This window comes from Equus quagga, chromosome 17 (genome assembly GCF_021613505.1).
Source record: "Equus quagga isolate Etosha38 chromosome 17, UCLA_HA_Equagga_1.0, whole genome shotgun sequence".
Taxonomy (NCBI): Eukaryota; Metazoa; Chordata; class Mammalia; order Perissodactyla; family Equidae; genus Equus; species Equus quagga.
Window position 1 is genome coordinate 50,726,586 of NC_060283.1, and position 27,514 is coordinate 50,754,099.

At 56.7% G+C, this 27,514-nt stretch overlaps 1 protein-coding gene and 1 long non-coding RNA gene across 3 annotated transcripts; one reads left to right on the forward strand and one right to left on the reverse strand.

The window, feature by feature from the left end:
* Positions 1–6,212: 6,212 nt before the first annotated feature.
* On the reverse strand, positions 6,213–19,262 carry WNT6 (Wnt family member 6). 2 transcript variants are annotated; one of them, XM_046643068.1, is made up of 4 exons: positions 18,985–19,262; positions 9,350–9,570; positions 8,828–9,162; positions 6,213–7,179 (listed from the first exon to the last, which is right to left on the reverse strand). In XM_046643068.1, exons 1-4 carry the CDS (start codon positions 19,062–19,064, stop codon positions 6,718–6,720), a joined length of 1,098 nt encoding a protein of 365 aa, XP_046499024.1. In that variant the 5' UTR covers positions 19,065–19,262; the 3' UTR covers positions 6,213–6,717. The 2 variants fall into 2 exon arrangements, with proteins under 2 accessions (XP_046499024.1, XP_046499025.1); XM_046643069.1 differs by lacking the exon at positions 18,985–19,262 and adding an exon at positions 9,810–9,884.
* Positions 10,000–13,704, forward strand: LOC124228510 (uncharacterized). Its single transcript, XR_006885732.1, has 2 exons — positions 10,000–10,543; positions 13,433–13,704. It is a non-coding gene; the product is annotated as an uncharacterized LOC124228510 (long non-coding RNA).
* Positions 19,263–27,514: the final 8,252 nt, after the last annotated feature.

Genomic DNA, 27,514 nt, shown 5'->3' on the forward strand with positions numbered 1-27,514 from the left:
AAGGGGGGCCCGGAGGTGCTGCGGGCTGGGAACGAGAGGCTGGGGTGCCAGGGAGCCCCCCCCAGCGCAGCGCCGTGAGCCTGCGCTTCCGAGGGCGGGCGAGGCGGGCCAGGGGGTGGGGGGGGGCGGCGCTGTCTGTGCCCGGCCCCACCGCCCAGAGAGAGAGTGACTGTCCCGGCTCAGGGAGCTCTGCCGCCTCCCCTTTCCTGCCCCCCCAGTAGAGTGTCTTAGGGCTCTACCCCACGTGACGTCACGACGCGGGGGGTGTGGAGGCGTGGACGCATCCCGAGGCCACTGCGTCCGCTCTGGACTCGGGGTGGGGGCGGCCGCGCGGAGGGCGGGGGAAGGAGAGGTGTGGGGGTCTGTGCGCGCGTGCACGGGGAGGTGCCAGTGCGCTGGGATCGCTGGTCTGTGTGGGACGGTTTGTATTACTGCGAGGTGTGTGTGCCTGGCTGAGACGCAGCTGCTGGGGAGCCGTCCCCCCCAATATACACACCTGCAGGGGCTCAGGGGAGGGGTTGGCCCCTCTGCTCGCCTCCCCCACCTCAGAAGGGACTTCCCGGGCTTGGCTGGTAAGACAGGTGTGGGGTCCTGCAAAGAGCTTTGCCAGCCTCTGAATCTTGCTCTCCTTTGCAGTGTGACCTTAAACAGGTGCCACCCTCTGGCCCTTTGTGGAAGGAGGTTAGTGAGGCCCACCTCATCGTCAGTGAGCCTATGAAGGTAGACGTGCTGGGACTCCAGGAAATGCTTGTCTGGGAGAAAGCACGGTGGGGTGGCATATTCTGGGAGAAAGGATTAGAGGGTCTTTTAATCCTAAAACTGTGCTTTGAGGTCATCTTATTTTGCCCCCTTTTACTTCACAAGAAAATATTGAGGCTCAGAGAAGGTCATGACTTACTCAAGGTGACACAGCAAGTTAGCAAAAGAGCTGGAACTGAACCGAGTTCTCTGAGCACAACAGCAGAGCCCAACTCCGAATACCACTTGCTCTGGACCTCCTGCGGATGCTCCAGGGCTTGCCTGGGCCCTGCCACCTGTACTTGGTCCACTGGGAACTCCCCAACACCAGCCTCCTGGCTCAGGCCCATGCCTCTCTAGGCTCCCTTTCTGTCCCCCTGCCCCAGCCGAACCCCGGGCCCGCCTCAGTCTGTGGGGAGTGTGCTGGACCCCAGCAAGGGCCTGAGAGCTGGAGGGTTAGGGGACAGAGGCTCTGGCTTCTGTTTCTGATTTTAGCTTGGGCCCTGATAGTGAATCCTACTCCCCCTGTGGCCTTAGCATCCTCCTCTGTAAAATGGGCACAGGTCTCCCCCTCTATATACACGCCTCCCTCCCACCCTCACTGCCCCCTCTCTCTGAGGAGAGCCGCTCCTGGTTTAAGGACAAAACTCCCCGAGCCTCTGGGCTCAGAGACAAAAGGGGCCCATTCCTGGAATTACCCATCCCTGGGGAACTGGGGGAGCAGGGTGGGGCCTTCCTTGTCCCCAGACTGTCAGGTGGTGGGGGCTGCCTGAGCAACAGCAGGCTGACGGCATAGTCCCCCTCCTTTCCCCCATCTCTGCCGGCAGCCACCGCAGCTGCCAGGAATTAAGGGCTTGAGGCTGCTGGGGGTGGGGGTGGGGAGTGGGGGGAGCAGTCTGGCCGGACAGGAGGAAAACAGCCGGGGGCAGGAAGCAGTCTGCGTCAGCCAGAGCCTTATTTGACCCCAGCCACCCCCTGCCCTCCCCACTCTTCCCACCGTGCTGTAGGGCCAGGGACACCTTGGGACTAGAGTTTAGGAAGGGTATGCGGAGGGACAGGGCAGGACCAGACTCATCACAGGAAGGAGGCATGAGCCTGGGTGGAGAGGGCATCAGCAAGGACAAGCTGGGCTGGGGAGTCCTGTTCCCCTTAGCTCTTGGGGAAACTGAGACCCAGAAAGGATTAGAGACAGGCCCAACGTGACACAGGGAATGGTTCGTAACCCAGGTCACGGACCCCTTCCTCCTCATCTAGTGCACGCAGCAGCAGTTCCCGTGCTCGGTAGGCCATGTGGGAAACACTGATTCCGGGCCCCACACAGCTGAAAGGCCTGGGGCTCTGCATTTCCCACCAGTGTCCCAGGTGATTTTCATGAGGACTGCATTTGGGAAATGCTGCTGATCTGGTTGAGCGGCTGGGCTTTTTTCCTTTGGCCTCCCTCTCATGAGGGAGGGTCCCTTTGTTCCCCCACCCTCCACTGTTCATGAAATGTAGAGGTGTAAAGGAGAGAGAGAGAAGACCCTTTCTTTGAAAACCCCAGGAAGCAAATAACGATTCCCAAGATTTGCTTGCACTCAGGCGTGGTCTGGCCTGCTGTCTTGAGGGTCCAGGAGTGCCCAAGTCTGGGGCACTTCTCCTCAGCCCAGGGAGGTGACACAGGCACAGGGCCTTGGCATGGGTAGAGATGAGGCCCAGCCCCATATGACCCATGCCATGGGCAAGCCCCTATCAGCAGCCCCCAGGCCCCGCCCTGGCCCTGCCCTGGGCTCTGGCCCTCAGCCCAGCCCCAGCCCCCGCAGCCGCCGCCTGAGACCACAATTACAGGGGCCACTGGAGGTGGGGGGAGCACCGAGGATGAAAGGCTGCTTGGAGAATGGTTCCAGCTGTGGCAGCTCTGGAGGACGTTGCAGGGCAGGGAGGGCTGGGGGAGTCACCAGGGTGAGAACAGGTGGGACCCTCACAGCCCCAGCCCAGCCCAGGAGAGAGGGAGGGAGCCCAGACTGATAAGGGAGCTTTGTCCTATTGTCCAGGTCTCAGGGACCAGCACCCCTCAGCAAGGTAAGGGGGCATAGCGTGGGGCTTCAGCCTCCCGAACTCCTAATATGTTTGGTCATCCAAGGGAAGGAGAAATGCTTCCGGAGCCCTCAGCCTCAGGCTGATCCTGGGCCTTCCAGCCAGGCTCCCCACCCATCTGCTTGAGTTCCGGCTGTTCCTGATGTGGTCACGCACACATCTGGGGCGCCTCTGTGCTCTTCCCCCCTCTCCCCAGTTCCATATGTGCCCCACCACTCAGCCAGCGGGGGACCTTGATAGCTTAGACTGCCTGGGGCTGAGCAGCTGGGTGAGCAAGGGGGGCAGGCTGGGAGGGGACAGTTCAGAGCTCTGCTTCCAGCCCCCTTCCCAGGCAGCAGTGCAGGAGTGCAGAGCCATCCTGGAGCTTGATGAGGGCCAGGATAATGGTCAAGAGGGGTGTTCTGGCCGTCATCACTCTGACCCTTCACAGAAGGCAGCTCCCAGACTCCTGATGGACTTCGCCGCAGAAGACGGACCACCACCATATGCCTGGCAGTTTACAGATTGCAATGCGCTCTTACAATATACTAAAAAGCTATCAGGCACCCCCATTTCATGATGGGGAAACAGGCTCAGAGAGATTAACTGACTTGACCAAGGTCAAGCTTGCAAACTAGGCCTTTTTTCACCGTATCATACGACTTCTTCTGAAATCCTTTTAACCTGCTTGGAGTGGTGTCAGTTCATGCCACTGCCTCAGTTTCTGTCTCTGGCATCATGGGAGAATATATCCAGCATCACCCACCGTATCCCACACCCCCAGGAGCTGGTAGTAGAGACTAGGAGGCAGGCATCACAGCCTAGGTGTGGGCCAGCCCAGAGGTCCCAGACAGTCTGGAACCCTAGCAGCCTGCCCCAAACTGTCCACCCGGGTCTCCCTGCTTCCTTTCATCCCACCCTCTCCAGCCCACCACTCTCTCAGTTCGCCAGATGTCTTGCAGGTCCTGTCAATCCTATTAATAGGAAGCTGGACTCTGTGCGCCCTCTGGTGGTCCCTGGGAGAAATGCAGAAGTTTTTTTTTTTTAAATCTTGTACCCAGCGCAGAGCTGTGGGGACAGCAAAGATGTGAATATAAACCCTCCCTTAGGGATCTTCATTTCTCCTCCATGTGGCCCGCGATGCCAGTTAAAAGCACCCCCCCACACACACTAAGTTAGCCAAGCCCCCTTGGATCGAGAGGTTCTGAGTCCAAATTCTCCATGACACTTCCCTGAAGCTCAGGCATGTGACCTGAGGGAGCCAGGAGGAGGCAGGAAGGAAAACCCAAATGCCACTTCCTTCCCACTGCAGCCTGGAACCCCCTCTCCATACAAGCCTCACTCTGGGGCTCTGACATGATCCCTGAGGCTAGGTCATAGAGGTGGATGCAGGGGGATTGTGGGGGGCAGGACAGATGCACTGGAAGCCAAGATTAGGGTCTGTCACATCCTCCTTCCTCGTTTCATTTGAAGAAGTCTGCTCTCCTCCCTTGCCCCCATCCCCTGCGGTCTTAGGCAGGTGGCAAATCCCAGGCATGGTCGTACATCTCCCTGGACACTGTTACTGGTTCAGGCAAGTGACCCAAGCTGACCCAACCAGGGTCTTCCTTAGGACTTCTGCTGGAAAGGCCATTCTTTTTTGGATCACTAGCTCTAAGAATGTAAGCATAGGGCTGCTACATAGAGAAAGTCTATCTGCAGCAGGAGAGAATGAAGTCTGTATGAAAAGAGAGGCAGAGATACACAGAAACAATAGATCGAGGAGCGGGGAGGGAAGGAGATGAGAGAGAGAGAAAGAGACCTATGGCGTGATTTCAGTCCCTGGGTTCAGCTGTGCCTGAATTAAGACTTAGCCCTGGATTTCCCAGGTATAATAGCGTTAATTAATTCCTTCGACCTAACTTAGTTTGAGTTGGGTACCTTCATTTGCAATCAGGGCCTGCCCAACACCTGCAAATCATCAGCTCTCTCCCCTTTCTCACAGTAGCCACCATTTATTAAACATAAATTATTGCATTTTCTCATAGCTTAAAAAAGTCCTCCCCACCATTCTATGAGGATGCGGGATGTTTATGATGGCTACAAATTCTTTGCCACTCTCCTGCTGAGCGGTGGAGTCTATTTCCCCCTCCCTTGAATTTTGGGTGGTTCTGTGACTTGTGTCAACCCATGGGGAGTGACAGCGATGCCGTGTAACTTCCAGGGCTGGACCTGAAGAAGAGACTTGCAGCTTCTGCCTTCAGGTTTGGCACAGTCTATTTTGAAAGCCAGCCTTATGTGAGAAGTCCAACTACCCTGAGGCCACCACACTGTGAGGAGGTCCAAGCTAGCCGCGTGGAGAGAAGGAGGCCACCGGAGAAACTGAGGCACTAGACATATGAATGAAGCCCCTTGGCCTGTCCAGCCCAGCCCAGCCCCCAGAAGAATGCAGCCCAGTGAGTGACCATAGGCAACAGTTCTGCCATAAGGAGCAGAACCACCAAGCTGAATTCTGACAAATTCCTGAGCTGAAGGACTCATGAGAAGTAGTTCGGGGTTGTTTGCTATGCAGCAATGGATAACTGAAACGGAATGATATTCCCATTGTATAGATTAAAAAAATGAGGCTCACACCACCTATACTGTAAACCTCTAAGCAGTAGCACCAGCTTCAAACCCAGAGCTCCTGAATCCAAAGCTGATGCCTTGCCCTCCATGCCTGATGGGGAGGCATTCCCCACTGCAGGATGTAGACTGTGGGAGGACTGGGGGCTCTGAGACCCAGCCGTGGGGCCACACCTTCCCCCATTCTCTTTGGAGGAGGATGGTAACATGATGTTCAGCTCTGGAGAACCTAGAACCCCAAACTCTTCCTCTCTGTCCCTTCATCCTCACCATCAGCTTCCCGAGAAAGAACCAGAAGGAAGGAACTGTGGTTAGGTGCCAAGACAAACCTTGGGACAACTCTGCATGGTCTTCCTCCAAGTGTGATTAGAAATGCTGTTCTGGGCAGCCTTTTCAATGTTAATGGGGGCAAAGTTAGTTTCAGTGGTAACAAAGTCTGATGTTACTAAGAACATATTTTCATCACATTCTATAGTTAATAAAGGACTTTAATCCTATGGGCTTGGGTGGCCCTAAAAGTCTACCCCCTCAAATTCTCCAGGGGTCACAGACACAGAAGAGCAGATGAAGGTGTCACACTCCCCCAGAATTGAGATGAGGGGTGAACTGAGAGCTGAGTACACGTCCAGAGACTTCTCGTCTTCTCTCCCTGGCCGCTTTCAGTCTGCTCCTTTAAAGGAGGATTGCTAGTTCTTCCCCAGCTTGCAGATCCAGGCCCGAGATGTGTGACAAGAGTGAACAAGAATGCCAAGGGAGAGATTTGGCACTCTTTACTAAGGTTGTCAGGAAAGCTGGATCTAGTTGGGGGGGGGGGGGGGAGATAAGGACTCCAGATGATGACCCCTGAGATGCTAGTTCTATCAAAACCATCTCCCTTCACACACTCTTTCCAGAGCCTGGCCCCATGGCAGCCCGCAGGAGACCAGAGCCCCTCCAAAACTGTGGGCCCAGTCCTTTTGGTTTAAATATCTTTATTGATACTAAACTTACCCACCCACCCCGTGGCCAGCAGTTCTGAGGCATCCGGCATCCAGAGGCCTAGAGACTGGCTCTTTGGTTTCCATCTGAGGGCCAAGGAAACACAGGGGCAGTATAGTCTCCCTCAAGAGCCCCCAGAACGCCTCTCGGGGACCCCTCCCATGCCCTGGGCCTTCAAAGAGGGGCGTGTATCTCAAGCCCCCCTGCCTCACAGTTTACAGAGGCCCGGGAGAGGGACTTTCGCAAGGGGAAGCTGGGCCGGGGCAGCGTCCCCTGCTGGAGACCAGAGGTCCCGCAGGTGCCGAGAGGCGGCGGCGCGCGCCGTTTGGAGAGCCGCGCGGCGGGTCAGAGGCAGAGGCTGAGCTCCTTGTGCACGCGGCAGCGGTGGCACTGCACTACGCAGCACCAGTGGAAGCGACACAGGCAGTTCTCCTCGAGCTGCACACTCTCCTGGCGGTGCCCGCGGCCGCAGCACAGCAGGTCGCAGCCGCTGAGGTCCGGGGCACTGCTGTTGCAGGCGCGGCCGCGCGTGCCGGGCGAGCCGGTGCGCCGGTTGGGGGCGCAGAAGTCGGGCGAGTCGGCGGCGTAGAGCAGGTCGGCGCGGCCCGGCGGCTTGAGAGTGCGGACGGCGGGCAGCAGAGCCTTGCCGTCGTTGGTGCCCATGACACGCGAGGCACCGTGGAAGCGCTCGAGCAGCCGCGCGCCCACCTCGCGGAACGGGGGCAGCTTCTGCCAGCAGGTGCGCAGCGCGCACGAGCCCGACAGCCCGTGGCACTTGCACTCGGTGCGCGTATGGCTCCGCACAGCCTGCGGGGAGCAGAGGAGCAGCGTATGGGGACAGATGGGGGACGCAGGGCGCGGAAAGCCCCAGAGGACCATCAGAAAATAAGATGGGGACGGTGGACGGAAGAGGGGAAAGAGCAGACCAGAAAAAAGGAGAGCACGAGGTGGGAAGGAGTAAATCAAGGCAGCCACAGCCCCGAGGAGGAATAAGAATGATAAGGGTGGAGGAGTGGGAGAAATGGGGAGTGGGGGACAGTATGTGGTGCAGAGATTCCCGGATACAAAGCCAGGGGATGGGGGAGAAAGGAAAATGGAAGGCAAGGGTGAGAGTCTCCCTGGAGGAGTGGGGGAGGTGGCAGCTGTCGCGCCCCATTCCTCTTGCCAACCCGGCCCCCTCTTTCCTGCCCCTCACGGCCCCAGGCAGCGCTAAGCAGAGACGCAGAACTGGCCGCCTGGGCGTCTGTCTCCACCACTCCTCCCCAACCCTCTCCAACAGGTATGTGGGCCTGTCCGGACATTCCTCTCCGGTCCCTCGCACCCCCCTGCCCGATGCCTCAGGCCCGAACCCTACAGGACACAGGATGTGTATGTGGGTGTCGCTGGAGCACTCCAGAACTGAGGCATAGGGTGCAGGAGGGCCCCTGGTGACCCGCTTCCGAGAACCAGAACCCAGGAACCCTGCCCCTTATTTGGTACTTGGGTCTGAAGCAGGGGTCTAAGAATCACAACGTGACCAGAGATTTATGGGGTCCGATGACCCAGGAAGATCATCTCAGGAAGCTCAGAGTTCAGGGGCCAACCTGATCTGCAGACTTGTGTGTTTCCCTCCCCCTGCAGGGCCCCTCTCCTTCCCTCCACCGCCTCCTGGAAGCATCTCATGGGACAGCTTCTTGTCCCTAAACAGGAGCTCCTAGGGTCCTCATTGCAGAGAAAAGGGGCAAGCTGCAGGGTTCTGGGCAGGGCCTGCTCTGGGGTTGCTGGGCAGCCAGCAAAGTGCCCAGGTTTTGTCACGGCTCTCCTGGCCTCTGCCTGGCCCCCCCTACCTCCCCCAGGATCTACTCTGTGTCCTTCACTCCCTTCCAAGCTCTTTGCCCCTTGGGCCTGTTCTTCCCCTTTCCAGGCCTCTCTCACTTCTCCTGGCTCCCCTACCTCCAGAGCCCAAACCTTTGCCCCAGCTTCTCTCCTTTCTTCCATCCCAGCCTTTGGCTCCCTCCTCTGCCCTGCCCTGGCAGCCGGAGCTCCACCCACCCCCAGCTTTGCCCCACCTGTCCTGTCTCAGAGGGATGCCCTCCCTACCTGGGGTCCCTAAAGGGCCTGAGTCCTCTGCTCTGAGTGTCCCCTCCCCACCCTACCCACTGGACCACCAGCCTTGGGCCCTCCCAGGCCCAAATGACTCCCTCTTCTATGCTGGCCACCTCACCTCCCACATGCCAGTCCACCCCTGGAGCCAATCTTCCTAAGTGGTCCCCTCCCACCTCCTGGTTGCACACCCATTAACGTACTCCTACACATACACACCTCACTTCCTCACACATTTTCACTCACTCACTCCAACACACATACCTCTCTCCCACATCCACTCACACCAACTCACACATTCCCACACTTGCACACTCACACGCGTTTCCACACACACATTTCCACACTCTTACACATTCCTGCGCATACCCACCAGCCGGCCTGCCTCGTTGTTGTGAAGCTGCACCAATGCACGGATGTCTCCGCGTCCCCGCTTGTGCCGCGCATCCATAAAGAGCCTCGACTTCTCATCCCCGAAGTCCACGTCGTCGCCGCAGCCTCCCCACTCCCAGGCGGCGCTGCCATCCGGGGAGCCCGCAGGGCCAGGGGGCCCCGGGGTGCCTGGCAGGCCAGGGGGGCGGGGTGGGGCGCGCCCCCGGGGCGCCTGGCAGCCGCATTGCAGCAGCTCGCCCATGGAGCAGGCCTGCGTGACCGCGTGGCTGGCACCCGCCGCCGTTATGGCGAACACGAAGGCCGTCTCCCGGATGTCTGCGAGGGCAGGGAGAGCAGTCAGCCGGCAGGACCAAAGCTGGCTCCTGGGGGACTGCGGTGGGCGAGGCAGTGTGACCTGGGGCTGGGAGACAAGGTCAGGGCAGGGTGCCCAGAGACCTGTGGAAAAGCATCCCCAAACGCCCACCCTCTTCTCTGGTCCCCCAGCTCCCCTCCCGGCACTGACCCTGCTGCAGGATGCGCCCGAAGGCCTTGCTGTGGCTGGAGCAGTTCCAGCGGCGGAACCGGAACTGGAACTGGCACTCTCGCACCCCTAGTCGGGCGCCCCGGGCCAGCTCAGCCACCACTTCTGGCTCGGCCTGGCACAACTCAGCCTGCCGACCTGCCAGCCGCCGTGCCTTCCTGCAGATGCTGGTAGGGTCCATGACCAAGGGGCTGCCCACGGCCCTGGGGAGCAAAGAACAGAAGGAGGGTATAACCCAAAGGGTTTGGGGTGAGGGGAGGGAGACGAGCTCTGTTCACCCCACAGCCAGGAGCTGGCACGCGCCTCCTCCCCACCCCACCCCCACCAACTGAGATTGAGATTGTCCTGTCTGGTTCTCTTCCATGCCTGTGTTCCCTCTTAACTAGATTCTAGACTGAAATTGATGTCGAGCAAGGATTCAGTATTACCCTTCTGTGCATACCTTCACTAATAATTTCCTATGCGAATTTGACTCAAGGTGAAGGCAGCTGGCACCAGGTAGGCCGAGGTTAAAATTCAACAGGCCTGGCCCAAAGGGAGACAAGGAAGAAATTAACAGAAGGGAAATAAAGAAGGCTATCAAAGAAAAGAAAGTGTGTATCATAAAGAGATAGCAAAGAGAAGTAGGTACTATCAGAGAAGGATCTGGTCTCAGTGGACGACAAACTGGATATGTGTCAGCTTAATAAGTGTTGCTAGAAAGGCAGGGGCCATCCTGGGGATCTAGATAGCCACGGGATGGTAGAGTGACGAGGGAATGGAGGTTCTGAGGAAAGTCACACACACACCCTCTCTATAGCCCAAGTTTGTCTGTCTGTAAAATCCGGCTGGGCTTTGGTCTCTAAGGTGGGCCCTCCCACCCTGACATCCTCTGTTTCCCTGAACTGGAGAGCAGGAGCGAGGGGCTGGGGATTGAGTGTCTGGAGCATTGTTGTCAAGTAGGTGACACTGACTCTTCTGCTCCAGGGTCTGTGACCTTTCCAGAGCAGGACAGTAGCAAGCCAAGCGCTGTGCCCTGGGATGACACAGCTGACTGGGGAAGGGGGTGCTGTTTGGCTTGGTGAATAAAGACCTCACAGGAAGTTCCACCCACTTTCAGAAATCCCTCCATTTCCAGCCTTCATTCCACCTGAGGAGAGAGCTGCCGTTTGGTTTCCATATACCAGACCCCTGCAGGTAAAGTCAGCTGGGTATTCACATCTGCGTGGAACCCCTGTAATCAGATTGCTCTCATTCGAACGCTTGGCTAGGATCCCTGTGTTGTAGGAATGAATGGGAGCCAAGGGTAATTTGAGACCACTCAAAAACCTTTCAGCAGAGGGCAGAAAAAGACTCTGGGAGGGGAGAAATGGCAGCAGGAGATAGAAAATGCAGAAGAAAATGGTGGCAGATGTGTGCCACAGGTCAAAGTGGCCTACTTTTCAGTTTGGCTTTGGTACACATCCACCCCACTGTCCCCATTGGCTCCACAAGTACAAGCTGCCCAGGCATGTTCTGGCCCCACAACCATGAGATGCAACGTGCTTAAAGAGCAGCAAGAGGAATTTAGGTCTTAAGGTAGAACTTCTCAACACCAAGGAGTGAGATGCTGGAAGAGGCGGTTGCAGGAAGATGTGTAAGCTGAGTCCTTTAAGGTCTCCTACCACACACAGCCCCCCACCCTAACAGGTCATGGTCGTCATCCCTACCGAGTAGTCCAGGAGCCAAGGTTCTCTCCTCAGTGGAGAGGCTTATAGTCCAGACCTTCCTTCCTCCGTGCTTAGGACCTGCCAATCACTGGAAGTGTCTCCTGGGAAGGTCCAGCCCCATCCCTTCCCAATCCTGGAGAAGTGACAGATGGAGTAGTGGGGACTGGGCCAAGGGTAGGTCAGCCCAAGATGGCTCCCAGTGGCCCAGTGACCTTCAAAAGTCATTCACTGTCTATCTATTTATCTGGCCCCTCTCCATCCGCTTATCCCACTTCATTACGAAAAGGATTCGGGGCAGCTTCCAGTTTGGTTGTGCAGTGTCGGTAGGTAAGACCTTGAGTGCCTTGAGAGTTAGGACTGCCATTTTCTTTTGCCTCCCATGGCAGATTATTAGGTGCTTAATTCATATTTCCCCCCAATTAGGGAAATTTGCATATTATGAACAATTACCATCGTACTACAATGAATACCATTTAACACGTGTTTTTGAGTGAATGGATGAACGAGTCATTTAAGGAGAAGGTCCTCACTTGAGCCCAGGCCCCAGTCTACAGGTGACTCATGACTCCTAATTAGCTTCCTCGATTCTTTTCTTTTCCCCACTGGATTCAGAGGCAGGGAACCAGGCCTCCCCACAGCTGTCCAGCGCCGCCCCTGCCACCTGCATGTCCGAGGCTCCACCGCCCAGGAGCTTAGGGCTCTGCAAACTCATCTTTTCCACCCCCGCTATGCTATGCTGCTAAGTTCCCCAGTCTCCCCTCCCCAACCCTGCCCTCTGCTAACTCCCTACTTTCCCAAGGTTGACTGGCCTTATCTTCTCAAGGTTGCTCTGCCCCATCCCTCTTCTCTCCCTCTACTGCCCTAGAAAAGGAGGAGAGGGTGGGGGTACCCACGGGCGAAAGGCGAAACCATCGACCTCCCTTGTCTGCTTCCCAGGGGCTAGAGATAGAGGAGGGATTAGGGCACGGCCCTTCAGGAGGTGGAGCCAGCCCTTCTCAGGGTTGAGGGGCTGCCCCAGAGCCAGGTCCTGGTCTGGGTCTGGCTCCTCAAGCTGGCTGGCTGCCTGGGAACTAGATTTGTTTACGAGTTGGTCAGGAGGAGGGATGGGCAGTATTGCAGCCAGAATCCCAAGAGACCAGCTTGCTCCCTGCCCTCCTGTCCTCGCTCCCATCCTCGAGTCCCAGGAAAGGAAACTCCAGAGGGGGAGTGGCAGGGAGGCATTGGGTAAAACACCGCCTCACTTCCAAGCTTTGGTCTCTGTCGACTGAGTGAGCTGAGCCACTCTGGGCAAGTCAGTTTCCTCTCTGGGCTTCAGAAAAATGAAGAGTTAGCATGAGAGGCTCACACATCCCCTCTAACTTTAATACTTGACTCCGCATCAAGAAATAACTCCCCCATCTCCCCTCTTCCTGTACCCTGCTTCCTTCCCATCTGCTTCCTTAGGGAATGAACTCTGCTTTTGGGGCCTCTGAGTCAGCACTGGCCTGGGATCAGCCCAGAGAAGATGTGCCCATTTGGGAGCATCAGCATGTTTTGCGGGCTGGAGCGCAGTGGTGGTAGGAAATATATAATATATAATATGTTGGATCAGAGATCCTAATCAAATAGCTATTCCTGGGCATAGAAAAAAGGAGGCTAGCCCCAAAGGAAATCAGTATGCAGACAAGAATGGACAAGCCTAGGGCTGGCCATCCTAACTGGCTTGGCCTGTGCCAAGATTTTCCTCCCAGGAAGGGACCTTGGTTGGTAGAATCAGTAGTGGAGTGAGGTGGCATCAGGGGCCAGACAGATCCTACTGGCAACATCCGTAGATCTAGGCCCTGGAGGCCCCGGGTTCTGGCCTAACCTACCTTTCCACCCCTAGATTTAGAAGGCCAAAGAGAATGCCAGTGACCAATTAGTTCACTCCACCCACTTTACCCCCAGTATACAGGTGAGCGATATGAGAAGGGAGGTGGCCGACCCTGGCCACTCAGTAGAGGAATCCTTATTGCAAGAAAGTTAGGGGAATCTTTTAGAAACCAAAGAGGCTGGAGGGATATGGCCACATGTGGTATCGGAAGACCTCAGGTGGCCTCACACGCCATCCTCCACACGGCCCTCACTCCTACCAGGGCTGGTGAGCTCTGCTTCCATCCCAGATTACATCACTACGTTTCTGGACTCAGAGCCAACCCCTAAGCCAACCCCTAAGTTATCAAAATCCCCCCTAGCGTCTCTCGAAGCTCACCTGGGATTCCACTTGCCCTAAGGAGCCTGGCTGACCTCCCCCCGCTGCCTCACTCCAGGTGTCACTCATCTCATTTGGGGGACACTTGTTCTCCTGCCAGTGATGTAATTATTTTGTGATATTTTCTTGTCTTATCTCTCCAATTAGAAAACTCATCAAAGATGAAGATCTCACGAGGAAGCATAGTGTCGTCAGCAGAGCACGCTCGGGCTTGGAGGCCCATGGGACTGTGGATCTGGGCTCTGCTATCTGCTGGTTCTGAGATGCTGGGTCTCCAGCACGTGAGGTCGACCCTTAGGATTGGGGGAATGAATGATGGAACTTAACCTTCTGAGGCTCAGTCTCCTCCGCAGTAGGATGGAAGTAAATAATAATACCTGCCTCCTTCTCGGGTTACATATGAAAAGAGCCTGTCCAGAGAGTGGCTTGCACAAGTGTTTTTCGTCTTCCCCTTCACAGCCGTATCCTTCTCCTGGGCCTGCACAGCGTGGGGCAAACAGGCGGAGTACAGATGGTGTTGGTGGGTTCCTGAGAACATTCTTTTCTCCAACTCTCTGCCCTTACTTCTCAGCCTGGATCCCTATGTCTCCTCCTCCCCTATCAGCCCTGCCTATGGACCAGAAGCGCCTTCCATGACCATCTTCTTCCCCAGCAAGCACTCCTGGAGGGATGATTGAGGCCAAGGGGATCACAGACCCCTTGGATGCCCAGCCTCCTCTAAAAGGTCTCATAGCCAGCCCCCTCTATTTCCCCACATTGATCCCCAGGGTCCTTAGTCTGACCCCCACCTCCCAGGAGCCAGCAGAGGGAGCCCTGAGCCCTGGGGCTGTGGGTGGGGGCTGCACGGGGGTGGGGGAGGTGGGTGGTGGAGAAGGGGCAGAAAAATGTTGCCTGACGGCTGCTGAGGCGGCTGGGCCCGGGCCTGTGCCCGCCAGCCTGTCCTGTCCTGCTCTGCCTAACTCGGTAATTACTGCTCCCCCTCCCCCAGTCCCTGCCCCCACCCCAACCGCCACATCAAAGCCAGTGATGCCCGGTTCCATTAACCCCTGCTTCCCCACCGCCTACCAGCCACCCCATTCCACCGCTCCCCCCTGCCCCCAGCCCCAGTTGGTGCCTCCTGCCCAGTCTTAGACACTGCCCTTCCCAGCTCCTTACACTTCTGTCCTTCTCATTGCTCTGGGGAGAGGCAGGGACTTGCCCTTCCCTGACAGATCCCACCATACGAGAGGGCTTCTTATTGGTCAGAGCCGTGGGAGCAAAGGAGTAGACACATTGACCATCCACTGGATGTCCTGAGGAGAATCTGTCATGTGCCTTCTGCTCTCCCATGCTCAGGTGGGGAACACCCAAGTGAGGGTGGGGATGGGGGAGCAGAGGGGGCCTGTGGAAGGCCCTGTACCCGCTTCCTGACCCCTACCCCCTACTGCACACAAGGATGAGGTACTCAGCAGAAGCTGGACTCCCAGCCCTAGCCCCCAGCTAACTGCACTCTGGGTGGCCTCAGGCAAGTCACCTTCTGTCCCTGGCTTTTGCTGGACTTCTCACCATAAGTGAGAAGATTGGGCCGGAGGATCTCGAAGACCTTTCTGGATCTAATTTTTGGATTGAACGGAGGGCTCAGAGCTGGAGGAACCAGCCAAAGAAGCCAGGTGGGAAAAGGGAGAGGACCTTTCCTTCCTTCAGCTCCTCCTCAGTCAGGCCGGGGAAGCACCCAAGGTCTCTCCCCACCCCACCCCAGGCAGGAAGGAGGCAGGCTAGAGGGCACTGGCCCCAGTCTCCAGGGACAGGCTTCTGTGTTCCCCAGGCGCCTCCTGCTCTGGCTGGCGGGGCGCCCTGCTGCCAGCCTGAGTGCCCCGCCCTCGCCTCTTCTACTCCACAGCTGTGTTTCTCCCTCAAAGTACACATTCTGGAATCCCCCTTGCTGGGCCCTGGTGATCAAACCTCCCGCTGACCTCCCCCCACCAACTCCTGGCTTCTGATGAGAACGGGGCAGGAGGGGGCTGCCCCCCCCAGGAAGTGTCACCATGCCAGGACTCTGGTGGGCTCAGGGCATGCTCTGGCCAGATCAAGCCAGCCTCCTTTGCCCCTGCCCTTTTCTGCTCACAGCCTCATTGTCTCCCTCCAGGGGAAGCTGCCAAGGCGGGAGGGCTGGAGGTGGGGGGGACTGGATGGCCACCCCACCCCCATCCCCACCCCACCCTGAGCCTGGCGGGGGCCAGGAACAGGACTGCCCATGAGGGGTCAGAGGCCTCAGATGAAGCCGGGATGGGAGAGGGTGGCCAGGCCCTGCCTGCGGTGGGGGTCACAGCTGCAAACCTGGGTATCAGGAAGAAGCTGGGGTCCTTTCCCTGCCTCCCTGTGGGGCCAGAGATGAGGCTGCAAGATGAGATGGGGGAAGGGAGTAAGACTGGGTGGTGTTTTTCCTAGTGGAACAAGGGGAGGGCTCGTTTCGTTCATAGAAAATATGAAACAGAGGAAAGAGGAAGAGAGAAGGGAGATTGATTTGGCTATTCTGTGAGAGTGGGCTATTTTCTACATCCATTGATTGAAGGTATAAATAAAGATGGGTGGAACATTGAGGAGAACTTTCTGGGGAAGGGTGGGAGGGGTGGGAGCTGGTGACCAGGAAGCCATAGCCTCTCCTTCTGTGCTCACTCTCAATACGGTATCTGTCAGGTCCAGAGCATAGACTGGGTGGCCCGGAGGCAGTGGGCTGGACAAAATGACCTCAAGGGAGCCTGGCCAATGTCCTGGAATCTGGGATTCTGCGATTCACAAAGATATGGTTACAGACAGGAGAGAGACAGACAGAGAGGCCAGAGGCAGAGTTTAGAAAGCATGCATTGCATTGGGAAGAAGGAGGAGGGGGAAGAAGGTGGAAAGGAAATTTCTCTGGCACATGGAGCCAGGTCCATGAGCCTATTCCAGGGCCTGGACCACTCCCCTCCAGGACCCTGCTTTCCTAACCAGTACTGTCAAGCCACTCAGAGTTCCTGGGGTCCTCTCTGCTCCCAGCCTGGCTGCTGCTGGAATGTCAGAGTGGGCTGCAGTGAGCTGCTGTGGGTCCAGCTGCTTCCCTCCCGCTGGAGCTCTGGCCTGGCCAGCATTTTCTGAGAAGCAGGGAAAAGAGAGCCAGCAAGCGGTCCTAGACATCAGAGAACAGCCCGGAGGCTCCTGGTCTGAAAAAGCTCTTAGCCAAAATGAAGCTGCGGGGTTGGGGGGTGGTGATGGTGGGATGAGTGGCAGGAGCCTCAGGCTACCTGGGATGCTGGGTCTGGCCCACCAGCCCACTCCCAATAATGGAGGGAAGGGGTGAGGTGGGGACACTAGTGTAACCAAGCAGATTCAGAGATCCTGAGAAAGGGAATCTGGGCTCAGACCAGAGGAATGAAGTGTCAGACACAGACAGAGGGGGGGGGGGGGGCAAGGCAGCGGGGAGAGGCAGGGTCTCTCTGAGAAGCATCTGAGCCAGGCAGTCCACCTTATCACCCTAGCCCCTCACTCTTCACCCGCCTCGCCCTGCAGCTGTGGCCATGAAGGCCTCTGTGTTCTCCCACACCTGCCCTCCTTACCTCCTCCCCCACTCCCTGCTTCCCAGCTTCAGGGTCAGTCTCCAAGGGACCAGGTCTCTCTCCCTCTGGCTTGGCTCCCACCCAGCAGCCCCTCCTGAACAAAGGAACCCCCACAGATACAAACCCCAGAAAGCTGAATCAAGCAATTCAGCAACACTCCACAAAACTGTCCCCTGCACATTTAGCCCAGGGCCCTAAAGACAAAGGCTGTCCCTTCCAGGAGCAGGGAAGAGAGAGCCAAGAGGAGAGGGTTGTCAGTAAATTGTGGTAACTGGCATAGTTTCCCAATGCATGGGGTGCAGTGGGAGCACAGAGAAGGCAAGGGAGGAAAGACAGAGGGACAGCTTCATGGTGGAAGTGGTATTTTTAACTGAAAGGATGAGAATGATTTGGACAAACGGAGTGGGAAGGAAGGGAAAGCGACAACCACCAGGGAGAGACCCCTGTCCCCATACTTGAGAAAGGGCAAAGTTAGGAAATGTGTGTTTGGGGAACAAGAGAGAGCCCTTTAAAAAGTTTTGCTTGGGGCCCTGGATTTTAAATTTAAATTAATCCCCCTTTTCACACGTGGGGACTCCAGCCAGGAGAACATGGGGTGTGGAGGAGGGGATTTAAATCTTTGGAGCACCTTCCAACGTCAGGTCATTTTGTAGGTCATCCCTCCTAATCCTCCTATGTAGCCTGCCAAGTAGGGGGGCTGTTTGCTTATTTTACAGTTGAGACGTTGGGGAGCAGGGAGAATTGACTTGCCCAAGGTCACAGACTTAACAAATGGCCGAGATTAGATCTCAGGTCTGTCTATTTCAAAGCCGCTACTGCTTTATGCTAAGTCAGGATCAAAAGATGCATGTTCCCTAGCCAGGACCTGGGTCATCCTCAATTTGCCCCCTCAATGACACTCCCGAGGGACGTCTCTCCCGCATCATGGGAGAGGGACCGCGGCCAGCAGCTCCCTGTGTGGGCATCCTGCTCTGGATCCTCTAGAAGAGAGGGCTCTGCCTGCGCCACGCCTCCTTCCAAATCCGGCGGTGGGGGAGGACCGGGGGTAGAGCAATCCAGCCAATGACATGGAGATATGCAAATAGACAAGCCCCTGCCCTCTTAGGATTGGCTGACGCATCAGCGGTATTGTCCAAGTCCCTCCTCTCTAAACACTGAGCTATTCCGGGCGGGTCTTTGCTGTTCTGGAGACTGGGAAGGAAAAAAAAAAAAGGCTACGGGATTCGGATCTCTGAGCGGGCACCCAACCTTCTCAGCCCCTGTCCACTCCCCAAGACTCAAAGTTCTCGCAACCTTCGCTGCCTAGGTGTCTGCTCCAGCTGGGCCAGGTCTGGAGGCCAGGTCTGGGAAGACGTCCCCATCCCTCTGCTGGCCCGGCCTCTCTCCCTTCCGCTAGGACTCTCCCCGGTTCCCAGGACCTCCTGAGCTGCACGTCTTCTCATCCACGACCCCCAAATCTGGAAGGGCCGGGCGTCTGGGTCCCTTTCCTGCCTTTCCTCCTCTTTGCTTGGGGAGGAGGAAGTAGAGAAAGTCAAGGTCCTGACTCAGTCTCCCCCTTTCCTGCCCACTACTGCCCACTCTGAAGGAGCCCAGAGAGAAGCTGGTGGGTAAAGTGGGGCGAGGAAGAGGCAGCCGTTTGACCCTGCCTCGCCTGTACTTCCCACCTTGCTCCTCTCTTTTCCCCAAGTCCAGCCTGTCTCCCCTAAATGCAGAGCCCCCATCACACACTCTTTTCTTCGGATCTCAGACTACCGATCTTACCCCCTCTCTCCGTGGTAGCTCTCTCCTACCCACCCGCCAATTCCTTGGTGACCTGGATGGAGCGCATAACCTGGGGAAGGTGGGGTGGGGGGTGTGGGACACGGGAGGAGGAAATACGCTAGGTTGTGCGAGGTGGGGTGGGGGGTTAGGAACGTCTAAGTGGCGGATCAGAAGTGCCCCTGGCGGAGGCCGGCAGGAGAGCGGCACGCACCTCCCGGGCACCTCTCCAGCTGCCCTGAGGCTGGGCTCCGCGCGCAGGTAGAGCTCAGAGGCAGTGGAGCGCGGTTCGGAGCCCCGCGATGGGTCCCGAGGTCCCCACCCTCGAGCGTCCGGAGCCGCGCCGGGTCAGCCTGGTGCAGCACTCACCACCACAGTCCGCCGACGTGCGCCGGACACAGGAGCAGCAGCAGCAGCAGCCCGAGGCGGGAGGGCGCGGGCGGCAGCATCGTGACCGCTCTACGGCCGGCCGGTGCGGGCAGTGGGCGAGACTGCGGGGCCAACCGGTGCACGCGCGGGCCCAGGCTTCAGGGCGCGCGGGGCGACGGCAGCGGCGGCCGGGAGGCGATGGCTCCGGCGGCGGTGGCGGGGGGGCCCATCCCGGGCGAGGAGGGCGCGGCGGAGGCGGAGAGCGGACGGGGCAGCCAGCGCCTGTGTCTCCTGCCGAGCTCGCTCGGGAGAAGAAATCAGAGCCGGGGGCGGGGGTGGGAGGGAGCGGGGGCGAGGGGCAGGGGGGCCGTGGGGGTGGCAGTTGCGACAGTCAGGCGGCGGGACTCTGGGGAGGGAGCCGTGCGCCCCGGGGCGGCGGGCGCGGAGCTCAGCGGAGGGCGGGAGCGAGGTCCCGGGGCGGGGCCCGAGAGCGCTCGTGGCTGCGGGACCCGCCTGCCTCGCCCCCTCACCTCGCCTCTCGCGGACTGGGAGCCCCCCGCCGCCGCCCGGAGTCGGGGGCAAGGAGGGGCGGGGAAGTAGGGTGGAGAAGGGTAAGAGCGGGAAGGAAGAGGAGCTGAGGAATGGGGGACGGGCTGGAAGGGAGACGTTTGACAGGTTTGTTGACTGTAAAGAGAGAAAACTTCCCAGGAATGAGGGAGTTTGGGTGGGGGGGGGGGGGGGGGGGGGGGGGGGGGGGCGGTGCGGAGGGAGATGCTGGAGCGGGGGCCAGGAGAGGAAGTCGGCCGGGGGGCGCTGGGTGCTCCGGGGTTGGGTGTCGAACTCGATGGCCCAACGGGCCGTCTCTGGAGGGGTCATCTCTTACCGGGCCCCGCCCCCGCGCCGCACGCTCCTTTCTCAGCCTTTCCTTGCCAAAAGGAGGAAGCCCTAGGCCTCCACTCTCGCTCCCCAGCCACCCCGCCTCTTCAAACCCGCGTCCGGGGGAGGGAGGTGCGGAGAGGAGATTAGACAGCAAGAGGAACCTCTTGATGGCCTGCGCTCAAGCGCTCGCACGTGTAAGCGAGCGATAGAGCTGAAGTTGCAGACTTGCCAGAGAGGGAGAGGTCAGAACGCCCCGCAGCCGGGCCTCGCGTGTCCGCGGGTCCCTGCCTCACGTTTCTTCCCCGGCTTGGCCCGGCCAGAAGGGGTGGGAGAGCCAGCTGCAGGTGAGATGGCGTTTATCTGATTCTCTAATGCCGCAAAAATGTCTTTGATGCCCCTGGCCCCCTCCCCACGGGGGAGATCAAAGGCCCCGTGGGGAGGAGGGACAGCTCCATTCATCACGCTAAGCAGCCTGGCAGCCACTGCAGTCCCTGCTCCTCCCCTCCGGCCCCGCGTGCCCCAGGGGTGTCGAGGGACAGGTGGTGCGGGACATTCCACAGCAAGGGCCAGTCTCTCTACCACCACCATCTAGAGTGGCCATCAACCTTTAAGGGTGTCCTGGGGTGGGGAGGACAGATTGAGGACCTCAAGTAAGTGTGGCAGAAACTTCAGGCTCCCGGGGGAAATTTCCAGGTCGTCTGGAGTGTGGGGACACCTGGACTTGGGGAGGGAGGCCACTACCAAGAGAGATGCACAGCCCTGATGAGCAGAGAGAGGGCAAGATCCTGAGTCCCCCAGAGAGTGGAGACAAGTGGATCAAGATAAGGCTGGGGGACCAAAGGGATGCGACAAAACATCATAGGTGCTTAACCCAGGGGAGGAGACAGATTCAGGAAAGGAAGGATGAGAAAGTGGAGAAGAGAAAAGAGATAGAGAAACGTTAGCCTAAGCACTTAGGGAAGCCCTGGGGTTTGCTGGGAGCCCCACCCCAGGGCACTGGTGTCCAGGCTGTGTCAGTCTAACCCCTTGTACTAGGTACAGAGAGTTCTGGTGGGTGGTGGCTAGGGCACTCTAGAGAAGGGGAAAGGATGAGGGGGGGGGGCCTAGTGGCTGAGGGAGCTAGTGAGGGGAGCATGGCCCAAGTGCTGCCCCCCCATTTTAGCCTTTAATAGCATCCAGATGCCATGCACAGCCCTGCACCTATTAATTTTGTACACAGTTGCTCTTTCTGCAGGCAATGCCAGCTCTGGACACTGCACATTCAAAGACGTGCCCAGGTTGGGCACACGCTCAGGCCAGATGGTGCCGAACAGGCAGCTGGAGGGCTCTAGGGGTCCCTTGAGGCTGCAGGTGGCCAGTGAGCAGCCCCCTGGGAACCACTGCCTGGGTTCCGAACCCCTGTCCACCCCTGCCCCCTCCCTGCTACTGTTATTGCAGATTATGAAATGCTCTCCCTATCCTGCATTCTTCTCCGAGGCAAGAATTTTAATGTATTTGTCTTTGTCGTCAGGGGACCAGGACTCTGGGACCGCCCTGCCTCTGCCTGAGGAGGGAGCGCCCCAAGTTTAGTCCCTGCTGCCTCGAGACCCCAGCCTCTCTCCATTACCACCCCCTCATGCCCTGGCCCTGCTCCTCACCTCCCCTCCTAAGACACAGTCTCTCTGTGGGGTGGATAAAAATGATGTTATTGAAACAACAGAATTGGGAGCAGTGGCAGGGAGCAGGGATCAGCTCAGGAAACTGGGGCGTTTGCCAAGAAGCGTTCTCCCCCGCAGGCGGCCTTTCTGCCCCCACCCCCCACCTTTCCTACAAACACACACAGATCGCCCCACCCCTCCTGCAGTGCTCTCTCTGGCCAGATCTTGCAGAATATTTGGCCATCCCTGGACTCCCTGAGCCCTCATCCTTTCCCCTCACCAGAGTCCCATTCTAGAACCAGTTCACCCAGTAGTGCCTGCAGCAGCACTGGGGCAGTGGAGAGGGGGGCTGCAGTCTGTGATGGGCAGGCCTCCTGAGCCCCCAATTCCCAGGGCCTCAATTCCAAGGGCAACCTTGCCTCTGCCCCCCTCCCATCTAGGGGTAGCTGGCATCTGGGCAGAGGCAGAGCATGACTTCTGCCCTTATGCCCTCCAAACCTTCAGACAGGTGAGTTCAGACATTCCTGAGGCTTCAATTCACCACTATCACCTTAGAAGACATTCCACGGAGCAGGGCTGGGGGACCAGGAGATTGAGACAGAGGCACGCAAAGACAGATCAAGATGCGTGCACACACAGGCACACTCACACACACCACAGCTGGGCTCTGGCTTCCAGATCAGCCCACAGAAACCACAGGACACCTTCACCTCCCCTACACAATGCCGGATAACTTTCACCCACAGGTATGGATGGACACACAGGTGGGCTGGCTCAGGTTGAGACACATGCCTGCCTCCCTGGAGATCGCATGCATGCGCGCACACCACACACACACACACACACACACACACCTCTGTACAGACATGCCTATAGAAGAACAATCACAAAAGATTGAGTGGGAACACAGCAACCCAGAAATAGGCAATGTGGATGGGGTTGGGTCACTCTGATTCCCCACTTTCTGTCCTCTGAGCGCTGGGCCGCCTCCCTCTCTTCCCCCACCACTCTGCCTTGAGTCCTGAGAACCTGTCAACTCTACTTCCAGGCCCTGGCGCAAATGAGAGCGGGGGGTGGGGGGGCGGGGGAAGAGAGACATGGGTGTCTGGCTGTGGAGTTGGAGAGGAAGGAGGGGCAGAGGTGGGGACTGTGGAGGGGAGAGAGGCAGCTGGAGATAGATAAGATCAGAATCGCTGCAGGGGAGAGCGGAGCCCTCTGTCTCTGTTGGATTCTCTCTTGCTGTCTTTCTTGTGTCTTCACGTCTTTCCCATTTCCATAATTCGGCCTCTACTTGTGTCCATCTCTAAATCACTTTCTCTGTTTCTTTGTTTCTCAGAGAGACTGAAGCTGCAGGAGCCCAGGAATTTGGGCCTGTGACCCTTCCCCTCCCAATAACCTCCCTCTCTCCCTCCCTCCCCCCCACCACTGCTCTCCCTCCTTCTTTCACTAGCAATGGGACCTAACTCTCATTCCTTTAGGGTGGTGACAAGGCTTGAGAATTCCTAAGGGCCCTGGGTCCCCGGGTCCCAGGAGAACAGAGAGAGGAAAGGCCAGCCCCCTAGAGAGATGGAGGGAAGGAAAAAAGAAAAGCGAGAGACAGATACATTTTTCTCTCCCTTCTGTATCCCGGATCACTCTACATCAGCTTTTTCTAGGCCACCTGAAGTCATGAGAATGTGCCTTTCCAGCCTGGGGTGGGAACGCAAATGCCTGGTTCCCAGCTTTAGCCAGCCTTATCCCTGCCTTTCGGGCCAAGTTTGCTCCAAGACTCCCTCTGGGCCTTTGTGGGTGGGGGTTCCCACCCCAGGCCCCAGTTCCCCACAGAGACCACCTGCCTCCCATCTTCCACATCTCTCAACCCTATCCTTGATCCCAACCTTCCCATCACCCCATCAGTCAAAGGGAGAAAGAACCTGGGAGCTTGGAGGAGGGGGAGGGGCGAGCAGGGGCTGAGAGGGAGGGGCTGGGCTGGGGAGAAGCCAGCGAACATTTGTTTCCACTTAGCTCAGCCCCAGTGGCCCCGAGTGGGAGTGGTTGGACCCAGGAGCCTCTCCAGCATCCCAGTCCAGGCCTGGCTCCTGCACTATAGACTGCGGGGTGGGCAGAAGGACCCTGGCATGGCCTCGTGTGCTGCGTGGGACATCTCACTGCTCCATTCTTCTCCAGGACCCCACTTATCCCTGCGGCTTCAGCTCTCACCTCTGAGGAGTCAGGGCTCCTCTATCCAGGTCTCCAGACACAGCCTCTCTCCTAGTTGCATTGGCATCTGCTGGCTATCTCTCCCGTGGCAGCAGTCAGCAAATTTTTAATCGAAAACCTACTATGTGCCAGGCACCCAGCTAGATAGTGGAGAAGCAACAGTGAGCAAAAGCAGACACAACCCCTACCATCATGGAACTGACGGTCATGAATCGTATCATCCCACCAACAAGGGGAAAACCGCCACGTTGACCTGTGCAGTGGAGGGGAAGGGAGGTGGCTGTGAGAGGCTCTGCTCAGGGGATTGACCAAGTCAGGGCAGGTGGAGAAGGCTTCTCTGAGGAGGGAACGCTCCAACCGAAATTCAAAAACAGTTGGGGTTAACTGGGAGACACAAGGGACGGAAGAGCATCTCAGGCAGAGGAAACAGCCCTTGTAAAAACCCTGGCGGGGCTTGGAGAAGGTGTGAGCACCAAATCAAGGGCATGGGATTAAAAAGAGAGTGGAAAGCTGCCTGGTGGGAGATGAGGCTGGAGGGGTTTGGGGGGATCAGACCAAGGAAAGCCTTACAGGAGTGGCAGGGAATGTTTTTTCTTATTTTAAAACCAGTGGGAATTCTGCAAGACAAATACATTGCAAGAGGGAAGAAAAAGAGATGGAGGGAGACCTCTAGATTAAAGGAGAACTAACAGACATACAAATAATAAGACAAAACAGGCAAAGGTGAACGACACTATGTAAGGATGTGTGCTTGGATGATGAGAAAAATAAGGAGATGCTTCCCATAAAAAGTCAAGATAGGCGTTGCTCTGGGGGTGGAAGAAGGAGGCAGTCCTGTTTCGGGGGGCACATGGAGCAGGGTGGCTGGACGGATCTGTCTCCTTTCCTGGCAGTTGGTTTCAAGAGTTTGATTGCACATCTGTTCTATGCTCCTTTCTGTATTATCTTAATAGAAGTGTTAAAGAAAAAGCAATGGGAAGCCACTGTGGAGATTCACGGGGACAGTGAGTGACACGGTTAGTTCTGCATTTTGAAAAGATGGCTCTGGCTGGGGTGTGAAGGAGGGATTGTTGAGGAGCTAGAGCAAACGCAGGAAGACCAGTTAGGAGTCCTCACAGTGGTCCAGGTGAAAGGCATTGTAGCTTCGACCTGGGTGATGGCAGAGCAGATAGAAAGAAGCAGACAGTTCTGACCGATGTTGAGCAAGAAGGGTCGAGTGGACTTGGGGACAGGATGGAGATGGGGGGAGGAGAGGGGAGGTGGTAAGGATGCCTCCGAGATTTTTTTAATTGCCTAACAGTATGAATGGTGGTGTGCCCACTCAGCTGAGGATCAGCAGAAGAGGACCAGTATTGGGCAAGGTTGGGTGGGGGAGTTTGGGACATGAGTTAAAGATGCTTCCGAAACATGCAGGAGGAGCCGTGGAGCAGGCGGTTGGATATATGGGGCTGGAGCTCCGAGGGGAGGCCTGGGCTGAGTCATCTCGGTGTAGGGTGTAATTAAGCGGAGAGCACGGCCGAGATCGCCCAGGAGAGAGTGCAGAGTAAGGGGAGCCTTGATGAAGCACAGTGTTTAAGGGCTGGAAGAAGGCAAGGAGGCGGCAAAAGAGACCGAGGAGGGGCTACAGAGGCAGGAGGGAAAAAAGAGCATTGTGGTGTCACAGGAGCCAAGGAAAGAGAGCACTTTGAGAAGAGAGACCCATATCAACCACTTCTGAGGGTCAGTCAGATGGGGAGGAAATGCATCCACAGAACACACAGGGAAAACCACCGAATCAGTCAAACCTCGGGCTAATTTTGCCAAAGCACAGATCTGCCCCCGCCGTGTTCTTGCTGGGAACCTTCATTGGCACACCTTCCCTTACAACGTCAAGTCCACACTGCTTGGCTTGGCATTCACGTCCCACCACAGATTGTCTCTTTATCTGTCTTCCCAGCCTCATCTTCCTTTTTGTTTCCACCAGAGCTCCAGGCTCACAGTGGCTCTTGGTCAGGCCCCAAATCCCGGCCCCCACTCCCTCCTCTCTACTAACCTGCCTCCACACCCCCAGCAGGCCCAGCTCAGCCCCCAAGATCCCACATACTTACAGTTGGAGGCAGGCCCTCCGATTCCCAATAATTCATTGCACCTTGAACTCATTTTCTAGGAAGTACAGCATGTAGAGTTGATTTTGTCTGTATATTTTCCTTTGATTTGCTTATGAGTTTTTTTGGAGGGTATGCAGTATGTCTGGCCTGCAGCGGACACTTCCTAAACTTGGCTTCTGTTGAACTCCAAGAGAGTGGAAGATACGCTGCAGGGCAAGGCAAGGCAGGCCCAGCAGGCGTGGCATCACCTCCTCACCAAAACTAGGTCTTCTGAACTCAGGTGGGAAACTGGGGCTCCAAGGGAGACCAGAGGATTTCTTAAAGTCCCCTCTCCTGGTGCACACGCCCTGCCCACCACCACCACCACCAAGGCTTCTTCTCAGGGAGCCGGAGCACAGAGCCACAGCGCCATCTCCTGGCAAGATGAGATGCTGTTCCTTAGGAGAAAAAAACTTTCTGACAGGTTGTCTCCAAAACAGAGAAATGCAAATTAGAAATGAGAACCAGGAAGAACACCAACCTGTTAAATTAACAACCAAAATTGTGGAGGTGTAAAACTCAAAACTGGCAGAGGTGTGGGGAAACTCTTGTTTCTGTAAGGTTCTAGAAGCCCTTGGTGGCACTATAAATTTGACCCTGCTTTCTGGGGGGCATGCCAACAAAACTGACCATATGCTTTGTGTGATTTTACTTCTGGAGGGATACCCAGGGTAAGTTATTTAAGGGAAAAAAAAGAACTTGCTCCATGCATGCAAATATAATTATAAATACATTTTCTATGTTAATGAAGAGCTAGAAGCATATGCAATGCCTAGCTGGCGGTAGGGTATAAACCAAGTATGATTTGACCACACAGTACAATATTGTGCAAGCATTAAAATGACAAATATGTTCACTGAAACAAGGAACAGTCTCTATAAAATAATGCCAAGTGACAAAAAGAGCACGCTAAGTGTTATTTTCATAATAAAGACTATGGAGTAGAAACTGCATGCAGAAACAAGGATCAGAGGAGCATTTGATGCTATTCAATGGTGAAGAAGCATTTTGAGCTTTTTGCTTATTGATTTTCTCTTTGGTTGAAGCTTGTTTTTATTATAGAGACTTCAGCTGTTCAGTGCAAAGAAATCAAATGATGAGGGAACTGATTAGAGAAATGTCCAAGGCTCATGGGGCTGGGGAATGTCACTTGGGGCCATCGTGGTCAGAGATCTTCCCTGAGGCTTTGTGCCAAACTTCCCGTCCCCTGGCACAAGGTCTTGCACATGACATACGTTCAATAAATGTCCGTGGAGCCACTAAATGAAAATGATGCAGGGCCTGCAATATTGGCCATCTTCCTCAGGGCCATTCTCCTCTCAAGAAGCCTCCCTTGATAGTCCCTTAGCCCTTAGGTCTTCAAGTTATTTGCTCTGGTTCTACGAAAGCTAGACCACACAGAGAGGCTGCCCCTGAACCGCACAGCCTGACCTCCTACTGCCTTCAGTGCCGCCACCAAAACTCAATCTCGGACAGGCCAGAAGGTAGGTCCCATGAAAGGGATAGTTCTCATATTTTGGATTCATACCCAGCATCGTTTCATCAAAGCTGGCAGGGTGGCTCCTTTGTCCTGGGTGCAAACAACAGATCTGTCACAGATTGGCTTCTCCAGAGGCAGAAGCGGAGATAGAGTTTGGGGTGCAAGGGGTTTATTTGCAATCAGCAGCTGTGAAAGGAAAGGGATGGAAG

Bases quoted from the DNA above. Each gene is read 5' to 3' on its own strand.
- WNT6 (XM_046643068.1), bottom strand. From the start codon at position 19,064: ATGCTGCCGCCCGCGCCCTCCCGCCTCGGGCTGCTGCTGCTGCTGCTC. The intron at 9,571-18,984 runs GTGAGTGCTGCA...TTTGCTCCCCAG, and splicing joins CACGTCGGCGGACTGTGGTG to GGCCGTGGGCAGCCCCTTGG. The intron at 7,180-8,827 runs GTGGGTATGCGC...TGCTCCCCGCAG, and splicing joins ACAACGAGGCAGGCCGGCTG to GCTGTGCGGAGCCATACGCG.